The sequence below is a fragment of the Podarcis muralis genome, chromosome 1, assembly GCF_964188315.1.
Source record: "Podarcis muralis chromosome 1, rPodMur119.hap1.1, whole genome shotgun sequence".
Lineage (NCBI taxonomy): Eukaryota > Metazoa > Chordata > Lepidosauria > Squamata > Lacertidae > Podarcis > Podarcis muralis.
The window spans coordinates 91,179,439-91,200,375 of NC_135655.1; the positions used below are offsets into that span (position 1 = coordinate 91,179,439).

General features: G+C 44.3%; 1 protein-coding gene across 3 annotated transcripts in view; it reads left to right on the forward strand.

Moving 5' to 3' along the window:
* Positions 1-20,937, forward strand: part of PDIA5 (protein disulfide isomerase family A member 5) — a 155,643-nt gene that overhangs the window by 83,818 nt on the left and 50,888 nt on the right. For all 3 annotated transcript variants that reach the window (XM_077934924.1, XM_077934929.1, XM_077934927.1), the window contains exon 11: positions 3,678-3,814. In XM_077934924.1, the coding sequence (XP_077791050.1) occupies positions 3,678-3,814 (137 nt within the window). The remainder of the gene's footprint in view (positions 1-3,677; positions 3,815-20,937) is intronic.

Consider the following 20,937-nt stretch of genomic DNA (forward strand, 5'->3'; position numbering starts at 1 on the left):
TCTAATGTTGTGTTCAGCATAGCTGGATATTTTAGTTTTTGATTATGAAACAAAATGCAGCAAACACTGGCATATATTTATAGGTTTGGCAAGTTTGATGCTTGATTGAGATAGAAAAATCTGACCTAAGCAGAATTGATTGACACTGGGACCTTGGGGCAAGGTCTTGAGCATCGTTAGTGAAGCTGTTTCATATTTATCGGAGGAAAACTATAATTTGGTGTTGGACTGAAAATAAAGCATAAATTACAGAAAGCATGCAAGAACCTATGGGCTTGTTCACACCATTTCATGGCAGCCTTTGAGGAAGAGCCATAGCTTAGTGCTAGATTATCTGCTTTGTATGCTAAAGTTCTCAGGTTCAATCCCCAGGACTGATGTCTGAAACCATGGAGTGCCACTGGCAGTCCATGTCAACAGTACCGAGCTACATGTACCCAATGCTCCGACTCTGTATAAAGCGTCTTTCTTTATTACTGTTCTGTGTGTTGCCTTTCATTGTGTGCTTTGCTCCACAATGTATGAGCCACTGAAGTCCATCGATGGGCTTTTGTATACTGCCTGCACTTGCTGCTCCTGTGCCTTGACATGTCTACATGTTTGGTTTCCTACCTGTCTTTCTTTGGGACCGTTTGCTCTGCAGGCTCATGGAGAATAGTGCATTGTGATCTGGACTGTGTAGGCAGATCTGCTGTGGTGGGGTAAGGATGGGGGTGTTGGACGATGGTAATGCTACTACTTAGAAAAAGAATTTATATAAAGTACTCAGAGCTCTTCATATGCATCCTTTTGCTTATCCTAATAATCTCCTGCAGTAGAGGCTGTTGTTGCTATTCCCAAATTAGAGAATGGAGAGTAGAGGTGAGATTGAGAAGACAGTGACGTTGACTTAGGCAACTCCAAGAGTTCCTGTTTGCATGGACACATCTAGTTCATAGCTCATGTTCTTAACTGTTGTAATGTTTCAGCAGCATCACAATCTTTTGGTCCCTCTCAAATCATTGGGTGGACAGTTGTGGAATCTTTCCTAATTTAATCATGCTCTCATCTTTTGCTTTTCCACCTCTCATTTTGCGAAAATGTACATGGGCATCCCTAGGTGTTTACAGTCTTGCCTTGTGCACTTCCAGGTATAGCCACGAAGGAACAAACTTATGTAGCCGCTGAATCCATGTAAATAGGTTGCTAAATTGTCAGTGGAAACAGTGATTATTGTACCTGTGGAGACTGTACGTCCTAGGATACTGGGAGCGCAGGGCAGGGGGTATGTGTCCAATAACCAATTGTTTGGCTAAAGAGCTTTGTAGATGGGATGAGGCAGGTGTTTAACAGAGCTGGAGGCGTCATGGTTCAGTGACATTGTATGGCATTCAGGCTGCTGTCTCTTACAGTAGAATACTCAACACATTGAGTACCTACTGTGTGAATCAAGGAAGGAAATTTTGCCCTTAGAATTAATGTCGCTCTTGGTCTGTTAAGAAAGCAGCACCCGCGAGCGGAAGAGAGATAGCATTTCTTCCACCGCCCCTTAGCAATGATGTGTGCCTTCATCACCTGTAGCTTTTCTCTTTGCCTTTTGGCTCTGTGTGGAGGCCCTTATCTCTTGGCTACCACATGTGAAACATTAGAAGTGTCTGGAGCCCCCCTCCCCTTTTCTTCCCTCCAATCTGCCTACATTATAGTCTGATAATCCCTGCAATATGCAGTGCTTTTATATCAGTGCTGCGACAGCTACTGAAGGCAAAGCAGAACAGCTGCGGACTCTTCCCAGTGATAATCTCTGCTAACAAGCCACTCTGGGCTTTGGCTGATATTTCAGTCGTCCAGAGCTAAAGACAGCTGTTTGTCCTCAATTAATTTCCAATGCACACTTAATAATTTCCCAGAAGGCAAAGTGATGCAGACGCTTTTCTTCCCTCCCCTAAAAGAAATCAATATGCTGCGGGGGGCGGGGGGGCAGGGAGAGGAATTCTTATTCAGAAGCTGTGCTTTAGTTGGAAGCTGTCCATAATTGAGGTTGCAGTTATAATTTGTATACAGTGTAAGACCTGCACATAGGCATAGTAATGAATTACTCAAAGGAGTCTGTAATATGGGGTAGTCCAGTGCTCTGTGGCAGTGATTCAAGAAGGCCTGGAAAGTGTAATTGAATAATGGGGCAACATATGTAGGCACTATATGGGAAATAATAAACCTAATTAAAAAGAACAACAGGAACAAATAACATTTCCAATTAATTCAGCCTCCTGTTAGAGGCTGATAGTAGGGGGGGGAGGGGGTTCTTTTTTTTAATAATGCTTTTATCAGCCCTGATTCTCAAAGGACTTGTGAACACAGAATCTCTGTTTATTTCATTGGGGCACCTGCCTTATTACTGCATGTGAGTGGCATGAAAAACCAATAATTTGTGATGATTGTGCTCTGAGGGTGCAAAAGGCAGACTGATAACTGATTTCCCTTTTGCAAGAAAGCTGAAGATATGAAATTCCTGAATTCAAAATACATTCGGGATTGGCGGGGGGGGGGGGCGGCCTAACACCGCAGGTTTCTGTTGTCCTCCTGCATACTTTTCAAGTCCAGCTGCATTTTTTCTGTCTCCAAAAAGCACCCTGCCTTGGGGACAGATATAAAGAGAAAGGAGAAAAGGCTGCTCCAAGGCTGCTTTACCTCATTTTATTTGTTTTGTATAACAAGATCTATATATAGCTTAATCAGAAGAATTAATGACTCCTTGCAAGAGGGGGCAGTCCCTGCCTTCTTAAAGTACTTCTAGTGATTTGAAGGAACTAATACTCTTTGAACAATTTTATTGTAAACGGCCCAAACCACTTGTGCACAATTGGAATCCTAAAATTGCCAAGGATGCTGCGGTTCTGGCTGAAAACATGAAATTGAATTGCCAGGAAAGTTTTGGAAATCCAACCCAGAAAGCAGCAGCAGCTCTGATAATAACGTGAAGTCCACTAGCCACATTGAGTAGTAGGTAATCCATGTGCTTAGTATTTTACTGTAAGAGACAGAAGGTAAACAATACTGAGTAAACAAACACATTTTTTTCAAGTGTTTAAAGGGAGAGGCATCTTTGTGACTCATCAGAGTTCTAGAACTTGGGGGCAAAATAAGTACCGTAGTTTGAGTGTAAGCTGGAGGGTACTCTATTTGATGTCTTTAATTTTGGTGGCACTACACTGGTAGGATAAAACTCTTCAATGGTATTTAATATTCAAACACCCATTATTATTATTTTATATTGACAAAGCAAACAGTGTTGTCCTCTACCTTAATTTCATTTCATTATCTTTAACCTTAATTGGATTATGCAAAACCTTCAGTATTTGTTCCTTTTGTTACAACTCATCATAAATTTAAGATCATAGCAGCAAGGGTGGGGAAATGATGGGAGGAATCCAGCATTCCACTGTTGTTATTGTTCCATCAGTGCGAGCATTTTGGGTCAGCAGACATAACAATCTCCCCTTTCCTCTCACCCACCCCCCGCAAACTGTTCTGCCATCGGGGTGGGTGGGCATGGGGAGTGGCTACCCTCTTAGAATAGGTAACCTCTTCATCAAGTTAGCACATACAGAATCATTTTAATTTCTTAAGATCCAGTTTGTGAAGGCAGCTGCTATTTTTCTCCTTGTAGCATCTTCTAAATTTTACCTGTTTGTTTCTAGTCCTCAGCCACCTAAGCCACAGGCCCCAGAGACTCCCTGGTCAGAAGAAGATAATGCTGTTTATCACCTAACAGATGATGACTTTGACAAGTTCACCAAGGAGCATCCTTCTGTTTTAGTGATGTTCTACGCACCATGTGAGTCTGCATTTGTTTGTTTGTTTATTGTTCACCAATATATTGAGAGATGATCTGGCTCACATAGTGTACTTAGACTCTTGAGTAAGCTTAGATGTCATGGAATAAGAGGAGGGGACCTCTTGTGGATCAGGAATTGGTTAAGTTGCGGGGAGCATAGAGCAGGAATAAATGGACAGTGATAGAGTTGGAAAAGGTTCTGAAAACGGCAACCAAAACGATCAAGGGGTCGGAGTAACTCCTCTATGAAGAAAGGTTGCAGCATTTGGGATTTTATTTTTTACTTTTGAGAAAAGGTAAGTAAGAGGTGGCATGATAAAAGTTTGTAAAATTATGCCTGGCATAGAGAAAGTGGATAGAGAGAGGGTTTTTTTGTCTCCGCCTCTGATAACATTAGAACTCGTGGATACCCAATGAAGCTGAATGTTGGAAGATTCAGGGCAGACAAAAGAAAGTAGCTATTTATGCAACACATAGTTAAACCACGGAACTCGCTCCCACAGGAGGCAGTGATGGCCACTAACTCAGATGGCTTTCAAAGAGGATTAGACAAATTCATGGAAGACAAGTCTACCAGTGACTGCGAGCCATGATGGCTATGATCTGCCTCCATGGTCGGATGCAGTATGCTTCTGAATACCAGTTGCTGGAAACCCCAGGACAGGGAGCATGTTCTTGTGCTTGGGTCCTGCATGCAGTTTTCCCATAGGCAGGTTCTCATAGGTTGGCCCCTGTGAGAATAGGATGCCGAACCAGATGAGCCATTTGCCTGATCCAGCAGGGTTTCCTGGTGACTGAATCCAGGGTTGCTAGCAACCTTAGAAACTATAGTTTCCCAATCCTACTATGAATGTTCAGGACAGTATCCATGCGATAGATTCTATGGTTTGGCCCTACGATGGGACAAACTGCAAGCATTCTGTACTAATGTTTCCCATGTGTCCACGAATGAAAAAAGGAAAGATGTAGACGTTAAAAATTTTAGCACTGCAGCAGGAAAACAAACCACTCAATTCAGAACCCAGTTTATTTTGTCAAACAGCTTGAAGGTGTCAAGCAAATGAATTCGGTTTCTCTCTGTTACGCTAGATTTGCATCCATATGTTTAGAGTATATTTTTATATACAGGAGAACATTCAAATACACCATCCTTTGAAGTGCTACAGACCAAATAAAGGATTACCACTTGATTCTACTGAATAGATAATATGGTTTTCAGTTCATTCAGGTTTCTCTAACTGATTGTCTAAATGATTAGCTTTGCTGTGCTATGTTAATACCCCCTTTTAAACTAAATATAGATTCAATGAATTATTACATGTATTTTATGTCCAATTATGCCATCCTTATGACATAAGGATGGAGGATGACCCTGTGGAGGTTATTGTATTTCATAGTGATCCCATTTTGCAGATGAGAGGGGCCTAGGCTCATCATGACTTTGCAAGCCCACTCAGCCAGAATGCTTGTTTATGAATCAGGATTTCAGCTCAGACTGCCTGTGGCAAATCCAGTTCTTTTATGCAGTACAGCACACTAAAAAGCTTTTATGGAACTTTGGACACTAAACGTTGTAGCTTCTGAGTTGCAGAGAACAAAATTCCACTGAATGGATTACTCCTGTGGACCAAAGAGAGATTCCCCCTTCCCTTTTTCAGCCCCTGGCCCCACAAAAATATTTGCTCCAGAGGGTTGGAGGGCTCTCTGGAACAGCATGGGAGGTGTTGTGGTCTGCAGGGGAAACTGGCAGATATCTCCTCCTGCTGCTTGTTCTGAGCCATGAACGGAAGGAGTCCTGCCATTTGCAGAACAGCAGGTCTGGATTCAATCCAATGTCTTCCTTTTAAAAAACACACATTTAGAACATTTTTTTGCTGATGGCAAGGATAATAGCTAGTGATTACTAAACAGGCAGATTTCACTGCTGCCAGGATGCAGAAGCACTTTTTTACTAGGAATCCCCTGCAGGCAACATTAAGTGAAGGTGAATATGCAAGTTAATTAACAGAAGACAGCTATCATAAACAGTTATCTCCATGATTAAAAGGTCTTCTCCAGACACTTTTTATATTTACTAATGGAGTCACCTTACAAATATAAGTAGATAAGATTCTTCCATGAAAGCAATGCAGCAAAGACAAGGAGCTTATTCATATTTCTTTCATCCTTGGGACACCTGAAAGGTTGCAAACTTACTAGCTCGAGAACAGCAAAAATCAAACCAAAGCCAAGAGTGCTTCATGTACACTGAAGTGTGCATCTAATTTGTTTTTTTAATGGGAATTTTGATATGAGATTTGCAACACTGACTTGGAGTTAGTAACCTGGCTTTCGCAGCCGATAAAACTAGTATACAATTGCATTGTGTTTACACACCACAGATCTTACGTTCATAGAGTGTTCTTTTGGAGAGGAGACAGAATTCTGGTGGTAACCTGATTACAAAGTTGTAGTCAGATGGGCAGAATATTAAGAGTCCATTAGTGCAATGCAATTCATCTACACACATCAGAGCAAACTGTTCTTAGCATAGGTCCAACACATTTTGGTAGCAGAGGAAGAGAATTAGAATGACTCCCCTGGTGGTAAAAGATACCATAATACACTGTGTAGTGTGCTATTTGCTGTCCTTGAATGTTTGCCCAGCTCAGGGAACAGATTTGGGGGTAACTCACCTTGACTTAATGGTAAAGCAGAGCCATTTTCTGAAATGAAATATACTTCATGGCACATGGAAGATTTCTCCAGTGGTAAGATTCAGCACATACTTTAAGTTGATGATGCCTTGGTGGTTTGATTAGATGCTGCCATTATTTTTCCACACAACTTGATTTTCACGTCATACCCTCCAACAGTGATTCCCAAACCATTTTTCCACCAATGGACCTTTGCAAGATTGTTGAGGGACTTGGTGGATCCCTGAATGATTTTCTATCTCTTTTGGCAATTGTAATGTGCTGTGCAAGATGCTGAGTGATTTTTAATTGTATTTTTATTGTTGCTTTTATTTCTTATATTGTATTTTATTACCATTTAAATTCTATGGAATTCCACTGGTAGCATTTGCACATCACAGTAAACCGTAACTTATGGTTTGCATCCTTGGCTTACCGTTACTTTCTGTAGCCAAGGTTTGTTCTTGGCTTATGAATTGTAGCTTGTTTGGAGAGCAACATACCATGATCCCTGGTTTGACCATAATGCTAGGTCAGAGACTGTGGTTTGTTTTCCCCAGCAGAAATAGGGAGGAATGAAGCTGACATGATCAGCTCATACACAGTAAACCAGGGGCTATATATACCATGGTGTCCTAATGTGCCCATTGTGACTTTATAGAACTGTAGAATTGTAGAGTTGGAAGAGCCCCAAGGGTCATCTAGTCCAACCCCTTGCAATGCAGGGATCTCAACTAAAGCATACATGACAGATGACCATATAACCTCAGCTTTAAAACTTCCAAGGAAGAAGAGTCTGTCATCTCTCATGAGAGTCTGTTTCACTGTCAAGCAGCTCTTACTGTCAGAAGGTTCCTCCTGATGTTTAATCGGAATCTCCTTTCATGTAACTTGAATCCACTGGTTTGGTTTGTGCCCTGTGGAGCAGAAGAAAAGAAGCTTGCTCCATCTTCCATGTGACAGCCCTTTCAATATTTGGAGATGGCTATCTTATCTCCTCTCAGTCTCCTCTTTACCAAGCTAAAGGTACACAATTCCCTCCATTCTTCCTCTTGGGAAGCAGAGGGAATATTTTTTTAAGGTACCTTTTGTGCTTCCCCCCCGGGACGCGGGTGGCGCTGTGGGTTAAAGCCTCAGCGCCTAGGACTTGCCAATCGAAAGGTCGGCGGTTTGAATCCCCGCGGCGGGGTGCGCTCCCGTCGCTCGGTCCCAGCGCCTGCCAACCTAGCAGTTCGAAAGCACCCTCGAGTGCAAGTAGATAAATAGGGACCGCATACCAGCGGGAAGGTAAACGGCGTTCCGTGTGCTGCGCTGGCTCGCCAGATGCAGCTTGTCACGCTGGCCACGTGACCCGGAAAGTGTCTCCGGACAGCGCTGGCCCCCGGCCTCTTAAGTGAGATGGGCGCACAACCCCAGAGTCTGGCAAGACTGGCCCGTACGGGCAGGGGTACCTTTACCTTTACCTTTTTTGTGCTCCCCCCCCCCCCAGAGCATATTATAGGGAGGTGTTTGTGTGTGTTGCAGAATTGTGCTCACATATGTTCCTTTGAGCTCAGTCTGTACCCACCAGAAACACTACAGTAGTGAAAGGGAGGTTCAGCTCTTGTTTCTAAGACGATTGTGTATTTGTGGGGGTGGGGATTTGATTGAGAGGCAGCACATCAAAGGGTGTGCTGTGTCTGACCCAGTTTCCCCAGTCCTCTGGCGATCTCTTCAGCAAAAGAGCACTCGGCTGTATTTCATTCCCAACGTGATGGTTGTGGGGGGGAGGAAGCGTTTGTCACAAGCTAACAGGGCTAAGAGATTTACACTTCCGAGCCTAGTAACCATAATCTATCGGAACAAGTTAATATGGCTGTAAATAAAGTTGCCTGAGGTAGAACAAGCAGATCAGGCAACTGAGGTAGCAAGGCATAGCATGTGAACTTCAGTGGTGCATTGACCATTAGTTTAGTTTTGGTCACCCTGGCCAAGGGGCAGCATAGCACAAGTTCAGATGCTGTACTGTCCTAAAGTCACCACTTACTAGGTCAGTGAAGCTTGTCGTGGTTTCGCACCGTGACTAACAACAGGCACATTCTGTTTCCAAGGCCAAGGAGGAATCACAACAGGATTATTGTTCAGATATAAGTAATAATTGGTGCAATGCTAGTAGTACCTGAACCACTTGTAGGTCTTAAGATCACCCAGGATTTCTCCTGGATTTGATCCAGGAGAAAGTTGCTTTGATTGATTAACGGCTTTGAGGGGTTTTGTTTTATTGCAGTCAATATAAATGTTATTAAGTAAACAAACAAATAAGCAAACTTCTCCTGGTGACCCCGAGTCCATTACAATATCTCTGCACAGAAATTCAGTAAGCAGAAGCATGTCTTCAGATGGTTCCAGACAAAAACAACCAACAACACTAGGGTCTGACCCTAAAATGCAAGGCTTTACTAAATCTTTTTTTCTTTCTTACATGGATCTCCACTCTCTCTAAATCCATGTCAGGAGCACTTCCTCATTTTTACCAAGGAAAAACAAGCGTGTTTCAAATCTACTATCTGAGAGTCTATAAATAGTAGTGATCTTTTTAAAATGCCTTGGAAATGTTTCACTTCAGTGGGGAAGGCTTATAACATGTGTGAGATGTTATCCTGTAGAGAAAAGATGGAATATCTTGCCCTGAGGTAAATCACGGGTGCATATCCAGATCTATTAACTGCTTGTCAGCAGGCGTTCCCAAGGTGCATCTACATTTACACAAAAGCATTTCTTGCTTAGATCTGGTTACATAAACTGCACTTCACAGCTCTCAAGCATAGCATGCGATGGGACATTTTAGCATTCGCAAGCTTCTTTGAATATTGGTTGTTTAGATAACATAAATTCCCATATGAAATTGTCTCTCCTCAGCATAGCTATGGACAATGCAATTTGCCGCAATTGCTGTGTTAAAATGGGAAGCAGCGCTTAAGGGTGCTAAGGGGATTCAAATTGAACTGCTTGGGCTCTTCTCTCCACCACTGCCACCCTTCTCTTTCCATTTGACAAATCAATTCATTCTGTGACTGGTTTTTACCCCCACAGGGGTAAAAAAAATAAATCGTTTATTCTCTCCCCCAACTTAGACACAGAAATGTCTTGGTTCATATGTGCCTGCTTAAGCCCCACTGGTTAACTTGTGAAGAATGCCAGAGCATAGACCTGATAACCCTTATCCTCCGATCCTAGAGTGTGAGGGTGGATTATGATCATTCACAACCAGGGCGGGCAGGGGGAGCTTTGGTCCATCAGGTGTTATTGGACTCCAGCTCCAGCTGGAGATACTCTCTGCGCATACTCAGAAGCTCTTTGCTACATATTCCACTGATGTGTTTCAGCATTGATAATTGGTTCTGGCTCACTCTAAGCCCAATTCAAGCCTTCAACTGACATGCCTTGTGAATATTATGCTCCTTGCCTTTTGAGCTTTGCTTCTCCCTTCATGCGCTGCTGCCATTTACTTGCCTGTATTGTAGGGACAGGGATGTGGGTGGCGCTGTGGGTTAAACCACAGAGCCTCATGGGCTTGCCAATCAGAAGGTTGGCGGTTCGAATCCCCACGATGGAATGAGCTCCCGTTGCTCGGTCCCTGCTCCTGCCCACCTAGCAGTTTGAAAGCACATCAAAGTGCAAGTAGATAAATAGGTACTTCTCCAGTGGGAAGGTAAACACCATTTCCTTGTGCTGCTCTGGTTCGCCAGAAGCAGCTTAGTCATCCTGGCCACATGACCCGGAAGCTGTACGCTGGCTCCCTTGGCCAATAAAGCAAGATGAGCGCCGCAACCCCAGAGTCGGTCATGACTGGACCTAATGGTCAGGGGTCCCTTTACCTTTATTGTAGGGACAGACTGAAAAACCTTATAGCGTTCTTACCTGAGAGGTGGGCAAATAAACATCAAGTTCTGTTTGGGCTTGTTGTATGTTTAGTATTTCCACCCTAAACATTCCTTTACTTCTTAAAAATCACTAATGTATTTTTAAATTTTTCATGGCCAGCAAATTAAGCTAGGGGGAATAACTGTTGGGTTTTGATTGCTAGGGGTAGGACCTGGTGAGTGTTTGGCTGGTCAGTGATGGAAGCAGTTGAATTTTGGTGGATATGGCAAGAGTCTGATGGGCTTTGAGTCATCAGGCTAGAGCCTTGTGCATTGGGTGTGGGTTCCATAGGAGTTAGTTTAACACACACGCCACAACTCAGAATATCTGATAACAAACTCAGTGCAAGAGTAACATGTGCTTGTCTTCACTTGCACGCAGGCTGTCTTAATCCGGTGCAAAGATCCCTCCAGTGCCCCCCCCCCACAACTCCAAGGGAGGGGGCGGTGGAAAATGTCCTCTGCCTCCCCCACCGTCCCGATCCCCAGCGTGGTGGTGACGATCAAGCAGGAGAAGGTGCTGGCAGACATGCTCTCCAGCATTCGGGTGCCCAAGAAGGCAGCCCAGGAAGGCTGCACGCCGCCTTTCGCCAGGAAGCAGGAGGAGGACAACGACTGGGAGCAGGGCTGTCTTTAGCAAATGCAGAGGCTTGGTAGGGAAGCTGCACACCCGCCAGCCATATAGTTGGCGGGGCGCAGCTGGCAGGCGTGCAGGGAAAGTGGAGGCTGCCAGCAAAGCTGCGCAGCTCCCCCACTCGCCAGGGCGCCCCTGAGAGGCCTGTGCCCTGGCGCAACGAACCACTAAGACCAATGGGAAAGGCGGCTCTGCTTGCACACACACAATGCAGTAACATTCAAAAGAGAAAACAAGTCATAACATACTGGGAAGGGCATTGTAGGTATGGAGGCATCCAGGGTCCATCTTACACAGTGTGATGACTCAAAGAGTTGCAAAGCCTTTTGGGTAGATCAGGCCCAGTAATTTCCATGGTGCCCAGCATATTGGACAAACCAGCCATGCAAAGGCCACAGGGCTGATTTCAACCCTTCTCTCTGCCACAAATCAGGCATTCATTATTACATTTCTCCACACGCTCCCCACCCCCCACTCCCGCCACACATATGTAAGAGGATAGGTGTCACAGGGAGAAGAGGTGACCTTTAAGCGCCTTTATACATCCAGTGATGAAATTGTGGGTAGGAAGGTACCGTATTTTTCGCACTATAGGACGCACTTTTTCCCCTCCAAAAATGAAGGGGAAATGTGTGTGCGTCCTATGGTGCGAATGCAGGCTTTTGCTGAAGCCTGGAGAGCGAGAGGGGTCCGTGCGCACCGACCCCTCTCGCTCTCCAGGCTTCAGGAAGCTATCCCAAGTCTTGCAAGCCCGGCGGGATGTCCCGCGGGCTCGCAAGGCTTGCGGGCAGCAGCCTGCACCCAAAAGCTGGGGACAGCGGGGAGGCGCAGAGCCGCCACCCCGCTATTCCCCGACCTGATCTGGAGGCTGGCGGGGGGAGAAGCAAGCCTGCTTCTCCCCCCCCCCCAGCCCCACAAGCTCGGGGGATAGGGGGATGGCGAAGCGCCGCCATCCCGCTATTCCCCGACCTGATCTGGAGGCTGGGGGTGGGAGGAGCAAGCCTGCTTCCCCCCCCCCCAGCCCCACAACCTCCAGATCAGGTCGGGAAATAGCGGGATGGCGGCGCTCCGCCATCCCGCTATTCCCCGACCTGATCTGGAGGCTGGGGGTGAGAGAAGCAAGCCTGCTTCTCCCCCCCCCAGCCCCACAACCTCCAGATCAGGTCGGGGAATAGCGGGATGGCGGCGCTCCGCCATCCCGCTATTCCCCGACCTGATCTGGAGGCTGGGGGTGGGAGGAGCAAGCCTGCTTCTCCCCCCCCCCCAGCCCCACAACCTCCAGATCAGGTCGTGGAATAGCGGGATGGCGGCGCTCCGCCATCCCGCTATTCCCCGACCTGATCTGGAGGCTGGGGGTGGGAGGAGCAAGCCTGCTTCTCCCCCCCCCCCAGCCCCACAACCTCCAGATCAGGTCGGGAAATAGCGGGATGGCGGCGCTCCGCCATCCCGCTATTCCCCGACCTGATCTGGAGGCTGGGGGTGGGAGAAGCAAGCCTGCTTCTCCCCCCCACCAGCCCCACAACCTCCAGGCTTCAGGAGAGCCCCACCGCCAGCCCCACAAGCTCGGGGGACAGCGGGAGAGGCGCAGCGCGCCCTTCCCGCTGTCCCCCGACTTGGCTAGAAGGCTGGCGGGGGGAGAAGCCTGCTCCTCCCCGTTGCCAGCCCCGCAAACTCGGGGGACAGCGGGAGAGGCGCAGCGCGCCTTTCCCGCTGTCCCCCGACTTGTCTAGAAGGCTGGCGGGGGGAGAAGCCTGCTCCTCCCCGTCGCCAGCCCCGCAAACTCGGGAGACAGCGGCAGGGGCGCAGCGCGCCCTTCCCGCTGTCCCCCGACTTGGTTAGAAGGCTGGCCCAGCCCCGCAAACTCGGGGGACAGCGGGAGAGGCGCAGCGCGCCATCCCGCTGTCTCCCGACATGGTTTGGAGGCTGGCGGAAGGCTTCCTCCTCCCCCAGCCCCGCAAGCTCCCAGAGCGATGCCAAAGCTGCGCGCAGCTTCGGCATGGCTCTGGGTCCCGTTCTGGGGGAGGGGGAAGCTCGGGCTTCCCCGCCCCAGCCCTGCGCCTGGCGGGGGGGGGGGAATAAATTTTTTTGCCTTTATTTCCCCCCCCCAAATCTAGGTGCGTCCTATGGACCGGTGCGTCCAATAGTCCGAAAAATACGGTAGTTAACAACAGAGCGTGTGAGTACATAATCTGTTCTTAAATGCAAACAATTCATTTGGTGAAATAATAAAGGGATGCATTTTAAGTTGTGGAAATCAAGTGTGCCTTTCTCCCCATCTAGTGGCTGGTCCACAAGAGGTTTGTCAGTGTGCTGTTCATCCTGCATAAGCTATGTGGAGCTCAAACCTCCATGTATTTCCACCAGCAGGAGCATTAATGAAGTTGGCAGGGCTCCCATCAGCAAGTTGAAAAGATTTTGAGCTGTGGGCTTACTGGATGGCATTGAATGTAGATTTATCTAGGTGCTGAGCTTCTGTATCTTATGTTTACTCACAGTACCAAGACATACCATGTTTACCTTGTGCAAATATAAACGCCATACTAATAATCTAGTGATAATATATTTCAGGCTTGATTCAAAGCCTTATATGTTCTGTAGTTATTGCAGACATTTTCAAAGATCTGTCAGTATTTTATTTGCCATTCCCTGTAATAGCAAAGTTAAGAAGCTGAATGTCAATCAGATCTGAAGACAACAACAACAATGGACCCAACAAAAAATAGCCCAACAAAGACCTATTAGTGCCCAGAACTTATACAGCGGTACCTCGGGTTAAGTACTTAATTTGTTCCGGAGGTCCGTTCTTAACCTGAAACTGTTCTTAACCTGAAGCACCACTTTAGCTAATGGGGCCTCCTGCTGCCGCCGCGCCACCAGAGCATGATTTCTGTTCTCATCCTGAAGCAAAGTTCTTAACCTGAAGCACTATTTCTGGGTTAGTGGAGTCTGTAACCTGAAGCGTCTGTAACCTGAAGCGTATGTAACCTGAGGTACCACTGTATAATGTTGGTGGCATGATATGGTCCTGCCTTTGCTGCTTCCTTTTCCTGGGCTATCTCTTGTTGACACGCTGCTGTGTCCTGGATTTCTCCATTGTTTTAGGGATGTAGGAAGCTGCCTTAAACCAATTCCTACCATTATTCCATCTAACCCTGTATTTTCTAGTCGGAATGGCAGTGCCTCTGCAGGATTTTAGACAGGATTCTATTCCAGCTTTACCTCAGGATGTGTGGCCCTTTTTATGTGATATACCGCTTTTTTTCTCTGGTCAGGCCTCTCTTCTATCACCAGGGTGGGAAGGGAGGTCTAAAGGAAGCAGAAATTGGGCAGAGTTGTGCAAGTGGAAATCCTGACAGAACGTTAATTGGATATTGCCCATTGTCTGGACTAATCAGATAATGATAAAGTCCACATAGTTATGGAGAGGAAGCATTCTTACTTAGTTCATAACCTGAAAAGGTTATTTTAATGCACTTAGGCTCTCATGCAAAATTCAACTGTGCCAGGTTCTTCTAGATTAAAATAATACAAGTTTCTCTTTGTTGTTGTTGTTTTAATGCATAGGAATGATGGTTACACAGTGGGTTGGTTAACACAAGGCATTCCATTTGCAAGTACTCTTGTTTGAAAGAGAGCACCAAGGTTGCTAAGTGAAATACTCAAAGCAAGCAAATGCCAAAGCTTAATTAAAGACTGAATCACAGAGCAAAGGCACAAAGGCATTTTTCTACCACAGTAACAGTCACAAACTAAAAACAGTTCAGCTATATAAGATAGCTAGTTAGCATGGGCAAGGGGGCCCCAGTAGTAATATCATTTTTGGCAAATGTGTTCCCTGTTGTCCATCTTGTTAAAAGAAACATGTAATAAGCTTTGTATTTTGCAAATAATTTAGCATACTGTAATTGAGCACATTTTGCATATTTTCAGCAGAATTGTAACCCCTCAGGCAAGAGTAAACTGTAGAAATGTTAATACAATCTCATTGTGATGTGGATTGTCCATCTACAGCCCATTCTTCCATCATCTGTAATTACCTGTAATTACAAAAAAAAGGATTTTACTGGGTCTGGCCCATAGTCCTTTGATCCCAGTAACTTAGGTCCCTTTTCACCAGTCACGTACAGTAAAGACTTAAATATAGGCTCAGAGCAAACAACTTTGTGTATGTCTAACAACCTTGAAGTTGCTCAAGGAAGCTCCAAGTCTGAGGATTTATGGGTTCTGAGATAATCTGAAGTGATTTTTTAAGTACTTTCATATAGGTGGAAAGGTTAGAACTGTTTTGCAATTCATTTCACAAGAAAAACCTCAACTAAAGTCTAGTATACTTTTTATGGATCAGTCCCAGAGATATAGTTTGAGAAACTAGTTCCAACAAAATGGATTGGTTCCAGACTTAATCATACTTGGTGTAGGGCCACTTGTATGAGTGGGAGCCTGCAATGCTAGCCTCATTTACCTGGGAGTAAACCCTACTGAATTCAGTAGGACTTACTCCTGAGCAGACATGGTTAGGATTGCATTGTAACTCTGACTCCAACCCAGTGTTTCACACTTTGTGTACAAGTGTTGTTCACAGTTCACCAGCAGCAACATCCTTCCCATAGTGTATAAGTAATAACTTGGACTATAAGGCAGTGCCCTTGCCTACTTCAACTCTTGAAAGACTTAGGTGAGGATTGTCATCTGGGGGGGGGGGATCAATGCACATTTATAGCAAAAGATCATGTAAATAAGGTATGAACATAATAAAAATCTGAACAACTGAGTTATGCAGTAAAACTTAATGGCTTACCTAATCAAATCTATGAGGGTGATAAAAATAGTTTATTATCTCCCTTAATCCATAACTTCGAAGAGTCATATAACCTAAAGAAGTGGAAGTATTAGGTCTGCATAGACAGAGTGCTTTAAGGACCGAGCAGCTATGCTGGATGAAGAATGAGAACATCAGTGTCACTGTTTTTTACTAGAGTTGTGGGCACCTGAAGATTTAATTCTGTGGAGTGTAAATGTCTCCATGCTTCCATGCTTCCTTCGTGATATTATTGATTATATGACACTGAATATTGTGCATGATACCTTGGGCATATTGCATTATTACTTTGGACAGTGCACCACATTCCCCATTTTAAATTATTGAAGCAACTTCCATTTTTAAGTGCTGATCCAGACAGCTCTGCTCAACAGCTGCTTGCACTCCCTGGTCATGAAGATGCTGGCCCTTTCCCACCATAGGCCAGCAGAGAAGCCTGCTTCACCTCTGCTAGCTGATTGACAACCCTGCCTGGGTTCAAATGCCGGGGACTGGGGGCCATATCTTTCCCAGCTGAGATGTGCCTCACCTGGGAACTTCACATTTTCTCTGAGGCTGGCATGTGCCTGGGATAATATCACTTGGGGAGAACTTGAGGTAAGAGAGGAGGGGCAAGCCAGATGAAGGGGATGCAACACAGGCAGTTTGTGGATGTTTTGCATGCTAGCCCCTTCTCTACCCAAAAGAATTAGAGTTGTGCTATCAGCTAGCCTTCTGGCCTGTTGATGCTGCAGCTGAACACCAGGTCACTTTTCAGTAAGCTCTCCCTCGTCCATTTGATTCACATGTGGAGGAGCGTTTCTAAGTAGTACAGCCTGGACCTAAGAGAAGGATGGAACTGATAGTGGCCTGCTTGTTCATAAAGCTGTTTGAGGATGAAATTGCTTGTATCCACCAGGACCTTAACTCCTCCTCCTCCTGCTCCTCCTCCTCTTCTTCTTCTATTTGTATGCCACTCTATACCCATAGATCGCAGGGTGGTTCACAACATAAAATTACAATATATTTAAAAATACATAATAAAAGTAAGAACAAATGCAAAGCAATAATTCCTCCCTTCCACATTTAAAAGGGCATCGATGTCCATCAGCCAAAGACCTGTTTAAAGGTGTATAGTGAAGGTGCCAGCCAAACATCTCTGAGGAGAGCATTCCACAAGCAAGGAGCCACTGCAGAAAAGGCCTGTTCTCATGTCTGCCACCCTCTGGACCTCTTATGGAGGAGGCACATGAAGAAGGGACTCAGAGGATGATCTCCTATTAGAAAAGGTGGATCTCAAGAGGTCTAGTCCCGTTTTGTTAGATCAGTTACAGGTGGTATGGCTTGAGGATGTGGACCTGTTGAGTACAAAATATTTTAGGTTCAGCAAATTATGATACTTGCATATAAATGAGGGATGTGCTGTTGTTTAGTGAGTATGCTACGGTCTGAGGTTCAGTCTCTGGCATTTCCCCCTAAAAGGATCTCTAGTTAGCTAGGAAACACTTTTGCTTGAATTCATGGGAAGCTGCTAAAGGTCAGAGTAGATAGCACTGGGTTAGAAGACCAATGGTCTGACTTGATCTAAAGCAGCTTTATAAGTTCTTTAGCAAAAACCAAAGTGCAGTAGCCATGATCTAGACTATTTGGCCTCCATGCATAGTTGAACTGTTGAATAAGCTGTGTGAACAAGGCACTGTTGGTACAGAATGTGCCTAGTATTTTCTTAAATACTCAGCAGCTTCTTTTCTTGTGTCCTTTCCATAATGCAGCAATTTCTGAAATCATCAGCTTTCATGTGATCATTTTGCAGCACATGCAAATATATTTTTGTTTGTTTTGCTAATCACTCATTCCAGGCTGCAGTCAAAAGTAACTAAGTGTCCCCATTCCCTTTAAAATGTGCATTCTTTGTAGATAAGGAGTGTGGATGTATGATCAGTTAATGCTCATTAATGCCACAAAAGCCACCCACACCTGTGTGTACAGTGGTAATTCACACACCTCAATTGTTAGATCTGTTAGGGAGTCTCTTGAAAAGAGATTGGGGGAGAGGGCATTGCTTATCATTACATTTCTGCCCCCTGTTGTGCTGGCAATGCAAATTTCTGACCAGAATCTTACATTCTGACTGATACTGTAAAGGAATAATTATGTTCCAAATATACATGGAATTTTTAAACTATTTTTGTGTAGTACTATCTTTGGGCTACATTTTTCGAGCAAAGGAACTGTATTTCTAATATGAAATGTGGTGGTGATATGATAATTAGTGTTGGGTTCTGCATCTTTCTGTGACTATTTTCAGATATGGTAGGGACTGCTGCATCTTTTGCCCCAGTGTGCAAAACAGAATCCATAAGGTCTTACCTATCTCTATACACACATGAAGGTGTGGTATAAAAGGTTGGGGCTGTTGAGATGTTTGTGTTTATTTCTCACATAGGCTCCCCCACCAAACTCATTACTCAAAAGGGAATAATGAACAAAGGCTGTCAGAAGAGTAGTCCACAGCATGACCTGCACCATATGGCATTAGGGAGATAGATTGCATGTGCTAATTTAGATCTCTGCCTTCATTAACATTTTCTTATGTTTTCCCCAAATTAACTACCATGCTGACTCAACAGTCAAGGAATACTTGTCAAGGAACCAATTCCTTAGAATTGGTTAATATTATATCTGGATCAGCTGAAGACAGAAACGCTACCTGATCTTCTTTCAGTCATGTTCCCTGACATGTTTCATTTGCATAGCTGCTTTTTTCCATCCATAATGCCAGCAACACCCTTTTTCATCTGCTGAGGTTTTTGTTTGTCTCTAAATTCTCACTAGGAAAGAAAAAACCAAGTCATAAAATATTTCAGCACATGACATGAACAGGCAGTTGCACATCAGAAGCAATGCTTAGTAAATTGTATATTCCACTATTCCTTCCCCTGCCATTCCATTGCCAATACTGTATGGAATTTAAGAGCCTTCAGCTTTCCCTTTTTCTATAAGTTCCTGCTCCAGTTCCGCATGATCCCCAGAGCCTTGTTTTATCCTGTATAAAACTGTAATACCCTTTTATAGTTATATTTAACATTTTAAACCACTTCGCCCACAGGCCTCAGATGGAATCAATACATGGTTGTATTTTGGCTGATTTCATGTCATGTGTACTCAGCAACCATATGCTTAGATCACAACTGGATAGTGAAATATACAGGCAGTTAAGTCAGATTAGCCTGCCCATCACTCACTCATCACATTGGCATATCTTTGCATTGTTAGTGTAGAAGAATAACATGAAATTTGTCTCGGTCTGTGTAATATAGATGTACCATCAAGTTGGGTCAAATGGAATTACCTTGGGGTTTCTCAGACAGTAGAAGTTTTGCCCTAGTTAGTTAGTTTGTTGATAGTGATTCTGGCTTACTTTATCCCTGTTTTGGCTGATTACCCTCATATCTTGCTTTGAACCAAGCACACCTTGTGCAGTAGTACCATTTGTTAAGTCTATTTTTAAATATAATATTTAAATACACATGCTCCACTGTTCTCGTTAGCCCATGTTCTGTTGTAGCGGTCTTCACCCAGAAGAAAGGGAAATCCAAAGATCTTAAGAAGAAAAAGCTTTCCATTATCCCATAGACCCTTCCCAACAGGCCAGTTAACGGCTAATTGAAGAAAAATTCTACTAATTAATCATCAGTGTGCATTTACCTCCGGAATCTGGAAATGGGGGCCTCCATTTGCGGGAACTAACATTTGTACATTGCAAGTCTGGAGGAAACTTGCAGCTCAATTTTATTGCCTTTACCTAGGTGCTTCTAATGACTGATGTACCAATAAAACTATTTTGTGTCATTAAAGCAGCTATATGTTTATACCTTTTGAAAATGAATTTCCTCTCCTGCCTGGTGTGTAATACCAATTAATTTGAAATACGGCTATGGTTATTTCCATTCATAAAACCTTAGACAGTGTCTTGCATCATAGTGAACTGGCTCTTCCATTAAGCAGCATCTCGCCAGCAAATCTTTGGTCAGATTCTGTCATATGTGACGTGCAACGTGATATTTGTGCTTACTGTACATTGTATTTAAAGCATATGCATGTGAAGAACAACTTTGGTAGGAAGACTGTTTTTTCCCTGACTTTTGGATGCTTTCCCTGTGCATCCAAATGTTTAATGTTTCTGGCATTTCAGTACACTTTATTTTAATCCCAGTGGGGTGTATTGTGAAATTGCTAGCTATTTCCAGGCAGTCTGAAATATAGAAGGTTAAATGCATCAAAGAAATAGTTGTTATGGTTTATGATGTTTTGTAAGTGTGAAGGGATTGTATCTTTTTGTTTTTGTTAAGGCTTTACTAGCATTCATTGTTGCAGTGCAAAATTGTACCTTGGCCAGAGCTGTATTCATAGAGTGTAATGAGCATAGCATGAGACAGAGAAAGCAGGAAGGGTTTCTGGCACAAATCTGAGGAATGGATCAGCAAACAGCAACAGCCTGTATAGAACATTTGTAGAAATACACTCAAATGGAATTGGAGGATACGTGAAAAATATACTTATAGTTTTTAATCTGGTGGCCCAGTTGGGATCATTCAAGTGAAGAAACAAGACACCCAACTGGACAGTAACAATGCTTTGTAAACTGGAGGTTCACTTTTTTCTCTCTATCTGTATTTCTAATATGACAGAATTTGGTTGTGCTCTTTAAAAACATTGGTGGGAATATGGGATAGAAAAGAGAGTATAGTTTTAATGGTTTATCTGAGCTCCTAATACTCTGCACATTTTTCTTCTCTAATGTTCTGTGTGACCGTATAATACCCTCTGTCTTTCATGGTCCATCTTAAAATGAAGATTCTTGAGAAGTTTATATTTGAGATTGCTATAGCTATAAAATTAGTCAGACAGAAAGCAAAGAGAACTCTCTTGATAAGGATTGTGCTTCCTGTTTTGTGAGAAGGAATTTTCTTCAGGTCATATTCATCAGTGTGCATCATGGATTTTGTGCTGGTGTTTGCCCCTGTTTTCACTATAGGTAAAGGTAAAGGGACCCCTGACCATTAGGTCCAGTCGTGACCGACTCTGGGGTTGCGGCGCTCATCTCGCTCTAT